The sequence below is a fragment of the Hyperolius riggenbachi genome, chromosome 12 (genome assembly GCF_040937935.1).
Source record: "Hyperolius riggenbachi isolate aHypRig1 chromosome 12, aHypRig1.pri, whole genome shotgun sequence".
NCBI lineage: Eukaryota > Metazoa > Chordata > Amphibia > Anura > Hyperoliidae > Hyperolius > Hyperolius riggenbachi.
The window spans coordinates 115,120,582-115,134,888 of NC_090657.1; the positions used below are offsets into that span (position 1 = coordinate 115,120,582).

The 14,307-nt window shown below is 44.6% G+C and overlaps 1 protein-coding gene across 1 annotated transcript in view; it reads left to right on the forward strand.

The window, feature by feature from the left end:
• The window catches only part of KCTD2 (potassium channel tetramerization domain containing 2), a 105,902-nt gene that overhangs the window by 45,553 nt on the left and 46,042 nt on the right, over positions 1 to 14,307 (forward strand). Inside the window, exon 3 of the mRNA XM_068264285.1 lies at positions 9,667 to 9,758. Within this exon, the coding sequence (XP_068120386.1) occupies positions 9,667 to 9,758 (92 nt within the window). The remainder of the gene's footprint in view (positions 1 to 9,666; positions 9,759 to 14,307) is intronic.

The window sequence follows — 14,307 nt, forward strand, 5'->3', positions numbered from 1 at the left end:
AGGCACTCTGCAGGAAAATGAGGGGATTTTTCCTCTATTGCACATTCTTCATGCAAGATCTGAACACAACTGCATATTGGCTTTATTCTTACAGCAGATTTATTGTATATAAAAGATTCCTGAGTACACAAATATATAGTCACGATCCGTTAGGTACTGTTTATCTGATTTTAAAAATAGTGATTGATAGGTTTCTCTCGTTTTTGTGGACTAAGCATTGCTATTACTCTATGTATAATATGTATGTATGTATGTATGTATGTATGTATGTATGTATCGAGGGCTGTAATTAAAGCACAGCAGATTTGGGCACAGCCGGCGCCACCATAGACTGTAATAAGAATTACGGCTATAGCGGCGCTCAGTGAGTAACTTCGGCGCTGTCAGAAGATAGAGCTGAAGTTACTTTTAAAACACTGTAATTCAGCCTCCAGCAATAGCTGGAAGCCAAATTACATCATTCCCCCACTATACACGTCGACCTAGAGGGGGAATAGTAATTAACGCCGCCGGGACTTGCCTTGTGCAGCAGCAGGATAAGCCATATACCGGCTGTATCCTGCACCCAAGTCTCCCTGCAGCGATTTCGTGTGTGTGTGTGTGTGTGTGTGTGTGTGTGTGTGTGTGTCTTTTGCTTTAATTACTGCTTTGCATTATCTTGATGTGCTTCAAGAGGTAGTCGCCTGAAATGGTCTTCCAAAACAGTCTTGAAGGAGTTCCTAGAGATGCTCAGCACTTGTTGGCCCTTTTGCCTTCACTCTGCGGTCCAGCTCACCCCAAACTATCTCGATTGTGTTCAGATCTGGTGACTGTGGAGGCCAGGTCATCTGGCGCAGCACCCCATCTCTCTCCTTCCTGGTCAAATAGCCATTTCAAAGCCTGGAGGTGTGTTTGGGGTCATTGCCTGTTGAAAAATAAATGATGGTCCAACTAAACGCAAACCGGATGGAATAGCATGCAGCTGCAAGATGCTGTGGTAGCCATGCTGGTTAAGTATGCCTTCAATTTTGAATAAATCCCCAACAGTGTCACCAGCAAAGCACCCCCACACCTCCTCCTCCATGCTTCACGGTGGGAATCAGGCATGTAGAGACCATCCGTTCACCTTTTCTGCATCGCACAAAGACACGGTGGTTGGAACCAAAAATCTCAAATTTGGACTCATCAGACCAAAGCACAGATTTCCGCTGGTCTAATGTCCATTCCTTGTGTTCTTTAGCCCAAACAAGCAGTAGGAGAACTGAGGTGCCAGCAGGATAAAAATGGATAAAACCTTTAAAATTTGCTTGGAGGAAGTGGTGGACTTACAGTGGCTTGCAAAAGTATTCGACCCCCTTGAAGTTTTCCACATTTTGTTACATTACTGCCAGAAACATGAATCCATTTTATTGGAATTCAGAGTGAAAGACCAATACCAAATGGTGTACACGTGAGAAGTGGAACGAAAATCATACATGATTCCAAACATTTTTTAAAAATAACTGCAAAGTGGGGTGTGCATAATTATTCAGCCCCCTAAGTCAATGCTTTGTTGAACCACCTTTTTCTGCAATTAGAGCTGCCAGTCTTTTAGGGTATGTCTCTACCAGCTTTGTACATATAGAGACTGAAATCCTTGCCTATTCTTATTTGCAAAACCGCACCAGCTCACTCAGATTAGATAGACAGCGTTTGAGAACAGCAGTTTTCATATCTTGCCACAGATTCTCGATTGGCTTTAGAGCTGGACTTTCTACCTTCAAAGCAAGCCACAACGAGCGGTGACGCTAGCTGCGCTATGGCTGACCAGTCAACCAGCCCATAAGACTGACTACCTACTAACTACTAGACATCTCAGCGACACACTGGGAACGTGTTGTATATGACAATGTATTGTTAACCTGATGCCTGTGATGTATATGACAATGTATATGATGTATATGCCTGATGTATATGACAATGTATTGTTAACCTGATGCCTGCTGTTCACTGCTGTCTCTCTCTGTACTCTTCCTGAGCTATTTGTACTGTGCCAAAAACAATTCCAGGCATGACCCTTCATGCTTGGCGAAATAAACTTGATTCTGATTCTGGATATGTTTTGTTTTAAACCATTCCATTGTTGCCCTGGCTTTATGTTTAGGGTCGTTGTCCTGCTGGAAGGTGAACCTCCGCCCCAGTCTCAAGTCTTTTGCAGACTCCAAGAGGTTTTCTTCCAAGATCGCCCTGTATTTGGCTCTATCCATCTTCCTATCAACTCTGACCAACTTCCCTGTCTTTGCTGAAGAGAAGCACCCCCAGAGCATAATGCTGCCACCACCATATTTGACAGTGGGGATGGTGTGTTCAGAGTGCTGTGCAGTGTTAGTTTTCCACCACACATAGCGTTTTGCATTTTGGCCAAAAAGTTCCATTTTGGTCTCATCTGACCAGAGCACCTTCTTCCACATGTTTGCTGTGTCCCCCACATGGCTTGTGGCAAACTGAAAACAGGACTTCTTATGCTTTTCTGTTAACAATGGCTTGCTTCTTGCCACTCTTCCATAAAGGCACTTTGTGTATGTCTAAAATATATGTCCAAAATATGTGATCTAGGGCTATTTGAGCTGTATTCACTACTGTGTGCTGCATAATGACTCTCTCCATATTGTAACATTCATATTCATTCTTCTTTCAGCCCTAGCCCACTAGCATGTCTTGCTGGCCGTGCCCCCGTCTCTGCCCCGCTCCATGGTGTCCGTTGCCATGGTAGTGCGGCTATGGCGGCACCTGCGGGGCAGCGTGGACGTCTTGAGGCAGCGTATGCATGCGCTACCACCTAGCATGCGACGTGGTGCTTTCGCGTTCCACGCTCTGTCCCGCAAGAGCTCAGCCACCTCCCAGGCTGATCACGTAGTGCCGCCTCCAGTCGGGCACTAATGTGGGAGTCCTGCCCGCCTCTGGCGGGTGGATCTTGGCCACAGATGGCTGCTGACGTTCTTGGCTTCGGGAAGGTGATGGGGTCTCGGCTGACAGCGTGCAGGTGAGCGTGTCCTTCTCCTCGTTGGTCCCTCTTTTCACCACTAAGTTCCCCACCAGGTCCGCTAGTTGCATTAGGCCCTGTGATTGGTCTGAAGATCCAGACCTGTGATTGGTTGTCATTACGGTGGATTGATATCTAAAATTTGGATATAGGGTGCACTTTAATATTTGATATATAAATGTGTAGATTGAATGTGTTTGATTCAGACAGTCACTGGCTTGAGAAAGGGGGTATGCCCCCGAAACGCGACACTTTGTGTGACAGACTGTACTGATGATAATTCAATAAAAGAGCATATATACTTCACGGATGGTACTGGCTTCATCTTCTATCTGTTTAAAATATACTGAAATGTTGATGATTTTGATTAGGAATTAAAATGTCAAATTCGCCATAGAGGTCCTTTTAAAGCAGGGGTCTCCAACCTTTTTGGACCCGAGGACCACTTCACGCAAACAATATTCTTTCCGAGGCCCGGCAGACCGGGCAAGTTAGAAATGTAGCGCATAAAACATGATAAAGTATATTTAATGTCATTATTATGTTAATATGCACTATAATTGAGGTTCTTGTCATCAGAGGCCAACACCTAACAGTAATGCAGCTCCAGACACCGTCAACTCCACTGAGGTTGGGGAACTCAGACCTTACTAGCTCCAACACTGTGCACAGCTTGGGTTTACTTATTGGTGGGGAATTAAACTTCAGGAATCAAATCTCAGCTGTGGTGAAACATTCCTTCTTTCACCTAAGGAATACTGCAAACATTAAGCACCTCATTCCCTCAGAGGATTCTAACCCACGTTCACGCCTTCATCACATCACAGCTGGACAATTGGAATGCCCTCTATGCAGGCCTTCCAAATAAAGACATATATCACCTGCAGCTAGTGCAGAGTGCTGCCGCAAGACTGTTAACATGCCAACCCCGCCATTGTCACATAACACCAATCCTTTGTTCACTACACTGGCTAACCATAAAATGGAGAATCCTTTTCAAAGTTGGCATGCGAACATTCAAATTTCTACACAACCTAGTCCCAGAATATCTAAAGGATTTGTTGCAACTGCTGCACACCTCCAACAGCCTCAGATTAAAAGGATCCAATAACTTGACCACCCCCAGAGTTTAGCTAAAAATCTTTAAAACCAGAGCTTTCTGTCTTGCTGCTCCTACCCGGTAGAATGCCTTGCCAAACGTAATCAAGACAGCTTCAACCCTGGACATATTTAAATCAAAACTGGAAAGCCACCTGTTTAGTCTGTCATTAATGATCCCATAACTTTTCTCCCCCTGCACGCACCATTATGTACTGATCTGAGATAAGCTTATGGGCTTTGGGTCCTATGGGAGAAAAGCGCTTTACAAATGTTTTGTTGTCGTAATTATATTACTATTATACTCACATTTAACATCATAAATTGTAATGCAACTCATAATGCACAATTAGTGGGAACCCTGCGCATGTTTCCCTGCAACTAGCTGGTCCCGTTTCACGGTGATGGGAGACAAAGACACCTGTAGTGTATTCCTTATGTCCAGTGTACTCCGTAATCTTGTTTTGGGTGCAGTCACTGCATAAAATCCTGCTTCACAAAGGAAGCTGCTACTCCTGGCTCCGGATCACACTATGCTGTCCTGTCCTCAGGCTGCGTGGGAGCACACTTGTCTGTGCGTTTTCTGCACAGGAAAAATGAGAACCAATGTTACTCAATTGATCCCATGCAGATAAAAACTGACAGCAGTGAAGCACTGCACACATTGTCTCTATCTATTACATTAGCTCCTGTGGTAAAACCTACATGTTTACACGCATACAGACACACATGGGGCTTGACTCACTAAAGCGTGATAACTGTTGTGATAAGTGCTATCACAGCAGTTATTACGTGATAAGTGCTATCACAGCAGTTATCATGTGATAACTGCTGTGATAGCACTTATCACGTGATAACTGCTGTGATGGCACTTATCACAGTTTAGTGAATCAAGTGTGCAGAAAAGGCATACAGAAAAACACACACAGAAAACTGACATACTAGTGTGCTCCCAGCCACAGTTTCTTAATACATTCTTTTTGACCTCCTCTGATAGAGCAGAACTGGCTCTGCAGACTCATCCAGCATCACTGCACTACACAGCACTTGGGGAGGGGGTAACGAGGTTGGGGGCAGGGCGCTGTGCACAAGAACCTTGTGCACACTGAATACGGACTGTTTACAAAACTTTGTATGACTCCTTATCAGTGGCTGAGCAGATGCAGTCATTAACCTGCCTAGCATTCAATCCCTGTATGATTTCTGTGCAAAAAGTGGTTCAATTAATTTTTGTAAAATTTTTGCCTGCAACTTACTAAAATCTATCAAGCAAGGGTCTAGTATCCATTTTGAGTATAATCAAAGTTCAAAACAAAATCATGTCAGAAAATTAAATTAAAATTTCTAAAATAAACCTTTTAATCATAAATAGAAAAATCCTCCTTAAATATGGATGAAAAAATACATCTACAGGAGCAGAAATAAATACCGTACAGTGTTCACCTAAAAAATCTCTGTTGTGTGGTACAACAACTAAGGGCCAGTTCACACGCACACTTGCACATCATTTACCACCATTTATGGAAAAGCAGCATTTTGATCTTTATTTTTTCCACTGTCTGGAAGCAGCAGGGTCTTGTCTTCTGGGGTCCATTAGCGCCGCACTCCTGTGTCCCCCTGTGGGATGAAAAATGCTTGCAGAAAAGCATTTGTATGAGACTCTGGGCAGGTGATTGAGGCATCCACCTGAACCAGCCCTAAAGGTCCATACACACACTGGTCTGAACTCTGAGAGGTGCGACATAACGACTGCCATGGCGGGGGTGGTCATTATGGTCAGACCTGCGTGACTACATCAGGTGCACAACGATTGCATAAAGGTCCAGCGTGTTAGATTTTTAGCAATGTTCGAGCACAGCACAATAGCATTGTTCTCGCTGCTTCCACCACCAGAAACTTCTCCATTACACATGCTTATCATTTCTCTGCGCCACCTTGCATAGCAAAAAGCATCGTGTGCAAAGGCTGATGACACTTCTGTACAGTGTTGTTAGTGCACTCTCGCCTTTGGCTGATGACGCCTCTGTTGCGATGCTCGGGGGTGAAGGGACAACGAGTCATTCTGACTTAGCTGCTTCCAGCGAATGGGAAGGTGCCAAGAACAATGCCGTTGGGTCATGCTTAGGCATAGCTAAAGTTCCAACATGCCAGATCTTTAGGGATAGTCATTGGGCCACTGTACACACTCTGGTCTGCTGCACAACTCTTGGCCATGGTGTTTGTTATAGTCTGTCACGGGTTCAGCCCAGTGTGGCAATAAGTGTCATTCTCTGTACAGTATACAGTATGGAATTAGATTCCATAATTTGAATTTTCTGCAATTTTTTAGCAATTATTCTGTAAGTGTGTGTGTGTGCGTGCGTGCGTGCGTGCATAGGCTTACTGCACCTTCTGTGGCCTGGCCTCTGCCTTCTTTGTTTTAAAAAAAGGTCCCGGCTCTAAGCAGTGGTTTGCGCAGCCCCAGTATGTTGCATGCGTACTCCCGTGGAAAAACATAGCCGGCAAGTGTGCCCTCTGACCCGGACATACTGCATGCGTGCGCAGTATGTCTGCTTGAGCACCTGTGCCCGCATGCGCCACCTACGTCTATCCGCGGGAGTGCACGCGTACTCCCGCGGACGTGCTGTGGCTGCGCTGACCCCTCTGACCACTGCTTAGAACTGGGACATTTTTTAGATGAACGGAGGCAGATGCCGGGCCACGGGAGGTGAGACGCACGCACTCCATTACAGAATAGGTCTGAGTTATCCTTTAAGGTATTCGATCAGCAGGACAGGGAGGCAGTAGGCTTTGTTTAAAAACAAAATATGTGAGCCTCTATATCCCTCTCACTTCAGGGTCATATATGAACCTCAGTTCCGACAGACTTGGGGCTTGTTCTCACAAGGGAGATTAGTGGGTGATTCCTGTTAATCGCCAAAGCGGTAGAGCAATTATAACTATATGGCAGTGATCTCACTGCCGCGATTGCCACCGATCACAGGCGTTCTGCGATTAATGGCAATTGCGAACTGTGTTGCATGCAGCATTTTGCAACGATTCTCAAGTGATCACGGTACAGTGCTTAAAGAGACTCCGTAACAAAAATTGCATCCTGCTTTTTATCATCCTACAAGTTCCAAAAGCTATTCTAATGTGTTCTGGCTTACTGCAGCACTTTCTGCTATCACAGTCTCTGTAATAAATCAACTTATCTCTCTCTTGTCAGACTTGTCAGCCTGTGTCTGGAAGGCTGCCAAGTTCTTCAGTGTTGTGGTTCTGCTATGAACTCCCCCTTCCAGGCCCCTCTCTGCACACTGCCTGTGTGTTATTTAGATTAGAGCAGCTTCTCTCTTCTCTCTTATCTTTTACAAGCTGGATAAATCGTCCTCTGAGCTGGCTGGGCTTTCACATAGTGAGGAATTACAGACAAGGGCAAAGCTGTTTGCAGGAAGAAAAGAGCAGCCTTAAACTTCAGTGCATGAGAGATGCAGGGGGAAAGAAACACACAAATGGTCTCTTGAGATTCAAAAGGAAGGCTGTATACAGCCTGCTTATGTATGGATGTATTTTCTATGTGTGGACATACTGTACATCAACCTACTTCCTGTTTTGGTGGCCATTTTGTTTGTTTATAAACAAACTTTTTAAAACTGTTTTTAACCACTTTTAATGCGACGGGGAGCGGCGAAATTGTGACAGAGGGTAATAGGAGATGTCCCCTAACGCACTGGTATGTTTACTTTTGTGTGATTTTAACAATACAGATTCTCTTTAAACAAGCACTGATTGCGAACGTAGGGAATTGCGAGAGTGTCCAGTGATTTTACCGCACTAATCGCGGTAAAATCAGCTGCGCAAAAAGTTAGTGTGTATGAGCCCTTTCTATTTCACTGCTGGCTGCTTAGACTAATACTGCCTTTTTTAAACACAAGGTATTTTACAAACAAATACAAGTCCGTGTAAAAAAAATAAAGGTCTGATTGTGATGTTGTATATAATAGCCATTTTTGTTTAACTCTCATCATTTTTGTTTAGCTCTCATCTGTGGTAATTCCATTTTCTGTTTGACTCGCAGTGTAAGTTGCATTTGCATTCCATTTCCTTTAAAAATTACAGGCTACTAGGATGAAGGAAGCTGCTAATTTGATTTACTGTATGTCAATGTAAATTACATTTGCATTCCGTTTCCTCTGGAAACTACAGCCTACTAAGATGAAGGAAGCTGCTAATTGGCAGCCATTTGTCTGTGACAGTCTGATGTGGGTGCATTGCTTTGAAGTCTGTATACAGCCACCTGTTGTCCCAATATACAATTGGACTGTCTGGAAGGTTCAAATGGGAACAGGAAACCTTTGGAATTTGCATATCACAGCAAGCAAGGATTTTACAGAGGTCTCTGCGAACGGTGATGTCACAATCTGGGGTAATTGGATTATTTCCGGATCTGAACATTGAGTGGCCTCGGGCTACAAATCTCCCTATAAAAGTTAGCATAGAGGAGTCAGAGCAGGACTTCTCCTGAAGGTAGCACTGAGCTAGAGAGGTCCCTGATCCAATCTGAACCGTGTCCTTCCACGACCAAGTTGGACCTTTGTGCTGCTAAAAGTTCCATTTCTGTTTGATTCCCGTTTTTATTTTGCAGACTATTGTGTGCCTTTGTAGTTTTTACTATGTTTTTTGTATATATTTCTTTCTGCACTGTTCCACTTTTTGGAATATTAAATCTTTATTTAATAAGCCTGATTTCTGATTTACTAAGCAGAGCTCGCATTCCTAGAGGGAGACTGCAGTGTAATTTGTTACAAGTTCGGTGTCTGATTGGATGCTCGGTTTGTACACCGTGTGTGTGTGTGTGTGTGTGTGTGTGTGTGTGTGTGTGTGTGTGTGTGTGTGTGTGTGTGTGTGTGTGTGTGTGTGTGTGTGTGTGTGTGTGTGTGTGTGTGTGTGTGTGTGTGTGTGTGTGTGTGTGTGTGTGGCGTTCCTGTATTTTGGCCTAAGAGCAAAGCTGACCCACATACAAAAATGCTGGACTGAGTGCAGGCCACTCTATAGCATAGTGGGAATTGCCGAAGTGTCTAGCAGCAGCTAGTGGTGGCAGAGTGAAGTGTTGTTGAGGGGTGACAGCCTTGTGTTAGCTTGAATAAGGCTGCTTCCCCTCTCGATCTGGTCAAAACAAGAAAACCCCCAGTCAGGAACGGTCTCTGCAGGCTTACCCTGGTGCCGGTTCCTGACACTGATGAGCTGAGGTTCACTCTGAGATCTGACTGTCACTGCTCTCAGATATGCTGATCCTAGCATTCGGATACACATTTCTGATATGCATATCGAAATGCAGAGTTTTGGAAGCATTCTGACTGCCAGCTCAAGGGTCGCATCCTTAGATAATGTAAACTAGTTATATAATTGTGCAATATGAATATTTTATAAATAAGCCTCTATAATAATGATGATTTAAAGACTGCTTACTCATACGCTTGCATTAGCTAACTTCCAAATTGTTCTTCTGGTGCTTTTTTTTTTCTCACTTGATGCAATAGGTCAGTTATTCTTTATATGCTGTAACAATTTTTTTTTTGTAAATACAGGAGTGTTAGAAGAAGCTGAGTTTTACAACATTGCCTCACTAGTTCGGCTAGTAAAGGAGCGGATTAGAGATAATGAGAACCGAACTTCGCAGGTAAGTACATAGTTTGTTGGACTTGAACATATGTTTTTATTATCATTATTATAGATTAATGGATCACCAGTATAGTTTCTCATACATAACAGTTACAAACAAGGGTGACTAAATTAATACATGGTCACTTGGTACTCAAGGAGGGTGGAGTATGATGGAAGGGCAAGACAATAAATGAGGATGTAGATAAAGTAGAAGGCGCCCTTGTGTCTGGATATGCATTGGACAAAAAATATGAAATAAATAAAAAAAAATTATATATATATATATATATATATATGATAACGTTGTTCGCCTACCTTATAAAAGGAGACTTCCAATTTTGTAAAGGATACGATTATTTTATTGATAACAAGCACTTCAACTTTACAAAATTGGAAGTCTCCTTGTATAAGGTAGGCGAACATCTTTGTGTATGTGTGTGTGTGTGTGTGTGTATGTATATATATTTGAACGCATATCCAGACACAAGGGCGCCTCCTACTTTTTCTATATCCTGGCCTTCACGGCACGATTGGAGTGAAGATTTTTCTAAGGAGTAGTGACCGACCCTAGGTAAGACCGAGTGGGGATGAGTTTTCCCCACACGCCCAGCTGAGTGGTTGCCTCTGTAAGCAACCTATTCGTGTGAGTAATATTACTCTTATTTTTGGCTATTTACCCAGAGATAATACACCAGGGCTGCCCAATAGGTCGATCGCGATGTACCGGTAGATCGCGACCGCCTTCTCGGTAGATCGCGTCTCGTTAAAAGTTGCGGCCGGAAGCTCAGCATTTTTAGCTACCGGCCGCTGGCCAATAAGGATGCAGGGGAGGAGAAGCGGCGAGGAGAGAGGCGGCGTGGCCGCTACGTCATGGCTGGGGGTGGCGGCGGGCAGCGTGCGTGCTTGTAACGTGCCTGGCGCCGCCCCAGCCATGACGTAGCGGCCACGCTGCCTCTCTCCTCCCCTGCAACCTTATTGGCCAGCGGCTTTAGCCCGCCAGATGGTTCCAGGAGTCCAGGACCCTCAGCCGCCGGATTGAGGTAGCCACTACCTCCTATACCGACACATACCTGGCTAACCTACGTTGCAGACACATATACCCGGCTAACCTATACTGACATATACCTGGCTAACCTATACTGACACATACCTGGCTAACCTATACTGACACATACCTGGCTAACCTACGCTGCAGGCACATATACCTGGCTAACCTATACTGACACATATACCTGGCTAACCTATACTGATACATACCTGGCTAACCTACGCTGCAGGCACATATACCTGGCGCCCTGATGAAGCTTGGTGACGCCAAGCGAAACTAGTAGGCGATTGGTTGCTGCCATCCAGCCTGCTGACCCCCTACCCAGAGGCGGTGACGTGCTGGGAATCCCGCTGCGGCGCGTGGAGATCGGCGTCTCACGCCGGAAGCATCCTACCCTCCTGGGGAGAAAGGCTGAGCACGAGACGGCTGTGCTGTCTGATCCCCGGGCACTTGGTGAACTGTGCACAGCGGAGGCTGACGAGATGCGCTAGATGACAAGGCGCACACGTGTTGCACCGGTGCTCCAGCGGAAGGAGCTGGATCTGCAGCGGTACTTGGTCTCACGCCGGAACACAACTCAAGAGCAGGGGGGCCCCCTTTGGATTACAGTATTTGCAGCCTGCCTGAGCGGCTGGCATCATATAGCCAGGCGAAGCTTGGAGGCGTATTGCTCATGACGGACACTCAGGAGGTCGTGAGTATAACCACTGGTTGAGTGAATGTAAAGTATCGGGCATGCCGGTTCACTTGAATGAGACTCTACTACGTCTGTTTGGATGATACTGGACAAGCTGCTTCTGACATCTGCTTTTTGTGCTGCTCTCCCCTCCTTTTGTCAGTGTCATTTGCCACTCGCTTAAGCTTTTTACAGGTGGACTGCCTTTTTTGCTGCTCATGGGGTACCCCAGTGCTTTGGTGTGTGTGCATGGGTAGGTGTGTCAGTATGGTTTGATTGACAGCTATGGTTTTAATGACAACAGCGCTGTTGCTTTTATAGCTCCGTTGTGTATTGTCTGATTGGTCTCACTTTCATGTATAGCTAATAAAGTGGTTTTTCATTTGCATACACCGCTGTGTCCTCACGAGCTCTTTGTTTAAAAGAATTTTGTAACACAAATATAGTTCAGGACACTTATCCTCACTGGGAAAGGTGATGCATATTATTACTACCAACGTTCCCTTATTTCCCTTTATCCCTGTCCCCTGTCCATACATATACCTGGCTAACCTATACTGACACATACCTGGCTAACCTGTGCTGCAGGCACATATACCTGGCTAACCTATACTGACACATATACCTGGCTAACCTACGCTGCAGGCACATATACCTGGCTAACCTATACTGACACATATGCCTGGCTAACCTACGCTGCAGGCACATATACTTGGCTAACCTATACTGACACATATACCTTGCTAACCTACGCTGCAGGCACATATACCTGGCTTACCTACGCTGCAGGCACATATACCTGGCTAACCTACGCTGCAGGCACATATACCTGACTAACCTATACTGACACATATACCTGTCTAACCTACGCTGCAGGCACATATACCTGGCTAACCTACGCTGCAGGCACATATACCTGGCTAGAGGTGTACCGTGGAAGCGCATAGCGGTCACCTGTAAACAAAGTTCCAGAGGTCCTTTTAGAGTGGTGACGTCACCCACGTTAACCAGCACGAGCTTGAATTGGCTAAGCGGAAGTGCGGCGAGCGGGTCACTGTATCCTATACACGGAAGTGACGTATGTCGCACTCGGGGGCTAGCGTGGAGTGTATCGAGTGAGCGGCCAGACAGTGGAAGACTCCGTTCCTACGGTGGAGGCCAGGATTACCGATAGAGGTACAAGGGCAACGCGGAAACACTTGTGGTGAACTGTAAGTGAATAATCCTCCTGGTGTATAACTTGGTCCTATCTTTTGACTAGGAACTTCCAAAACAGGACGCTGTCATAAGAAGTCCACTAGGACGGACTCCGCCTTGATGCAAGGCATTCTTTTATGGTACATGAGATTATTGGGACAGGTTTTTTATTAGGATCCTTGTATTCCTAATTTTATTTCCATTTTATTTTTTGTCAGTTTTTTAGAAGGGCCCTTCTATGGTATGTGTGAAGGTATGGTGTGTAGTGAGTGAGTGAAGTGGGGAACCATTGTTCATTGCAATTTTGCTTAACTGGTAGGGGATTCCCTCCAGCGCATGGTTATATATCTGGCTAACCTACCCTGCAGGCACATATACCTGGCTTACCTACGCGGGGGGCGTTCTTAGCATTTGAGACGTTGGTAGATCTCCTGGCCTCAGCAAATTTTAAAGTAGCTCGCAAGCCGAAAAAGTGTGGTCACCCCTGTAATACACCATAAGGGCTCCCGGTGTCCCTGTGTTTTTTTTACTCTTCATTTGCCACAGTTACAAGACAATACATGATAACACCATGACACATTTAGAAAGGTGGCCTTGTATAGTGAATTGTCTAATAGAGAGATTAACCACTTTGTCCTCCTTGACGTAAAAAAACGTCAAGGAGGACATGTGCGCTCCCGCGGCCGATCGTGCACACACGCTCCCGGCCGCGGATTCATTAGCCCAGGAATCAATGAATCGGGCCATGGTGTCCGATCACTGATTCCTCTACCCTGCAGAAAAAGTGACAGCTTCTCTCGGAAGCTTCGCTTTTTCTGCCTCCTATGTCCCTCTAAGCGTACATTGTACGCTTACCCTCTAAGCGTACATTGTACGCTTAGTGACGTCATGTAAACAAACTCAAGGTTGCCACCTTGTGGCCAAAAAGTACAACTACATCTGAAGTAAAAAAAAATTACAATACACATATATTTCCCCAAATCAAACACTATTTACATCCCACCCTCCCAAAAATACTCACATAAAATGTTTAATAAAAAAAACCATTACAATAATAAAAAAAACACACATATTTATCTAAGGGTCTAACCTTTTTAAATATCTATGTAAAGATGAAATTATGGAGGCATGTATTATTTTAAAACTATAATGGCCGAAAACTGAGAAATGAATTTTTTCAGTTTTTTTTCTTATTCTTACTGTTAAAATGCATTTACAGTAAAGTAGCTCTTAGCAAAATGTACCCCCCAAAGAAAGCCTAATTGGTGGCGGAAAAAGCAAGATATTATTCAGTTCATTGTGCCAAGTAGTGATAAAGTTATAGGCTAATGAATGGGAGGTGAACATTGCTCGGATTCATAAAGTGAAAACGAGTGAGGGCTTAAGTGGTTAAGCACTAGTTGAAGGGAGCAGGTAAGCTGTGGAGCCCTGGTTAGTTAGTATTAGGCCAAGCTATATCAGTAACTGGGTTACTTAAATGTACTTCCTCACAATTTTGATTGGCCCATTGTCAAACTACATATAACTTATATGAAATGTGCATGCAAGACAGAATTGTTAGAATCTCACTGGCCATCTATAAAGCTGTGTCTCACAAGTTAAAAAAACAACAACATTGAACCCACACAGCATTGGATGAATTCA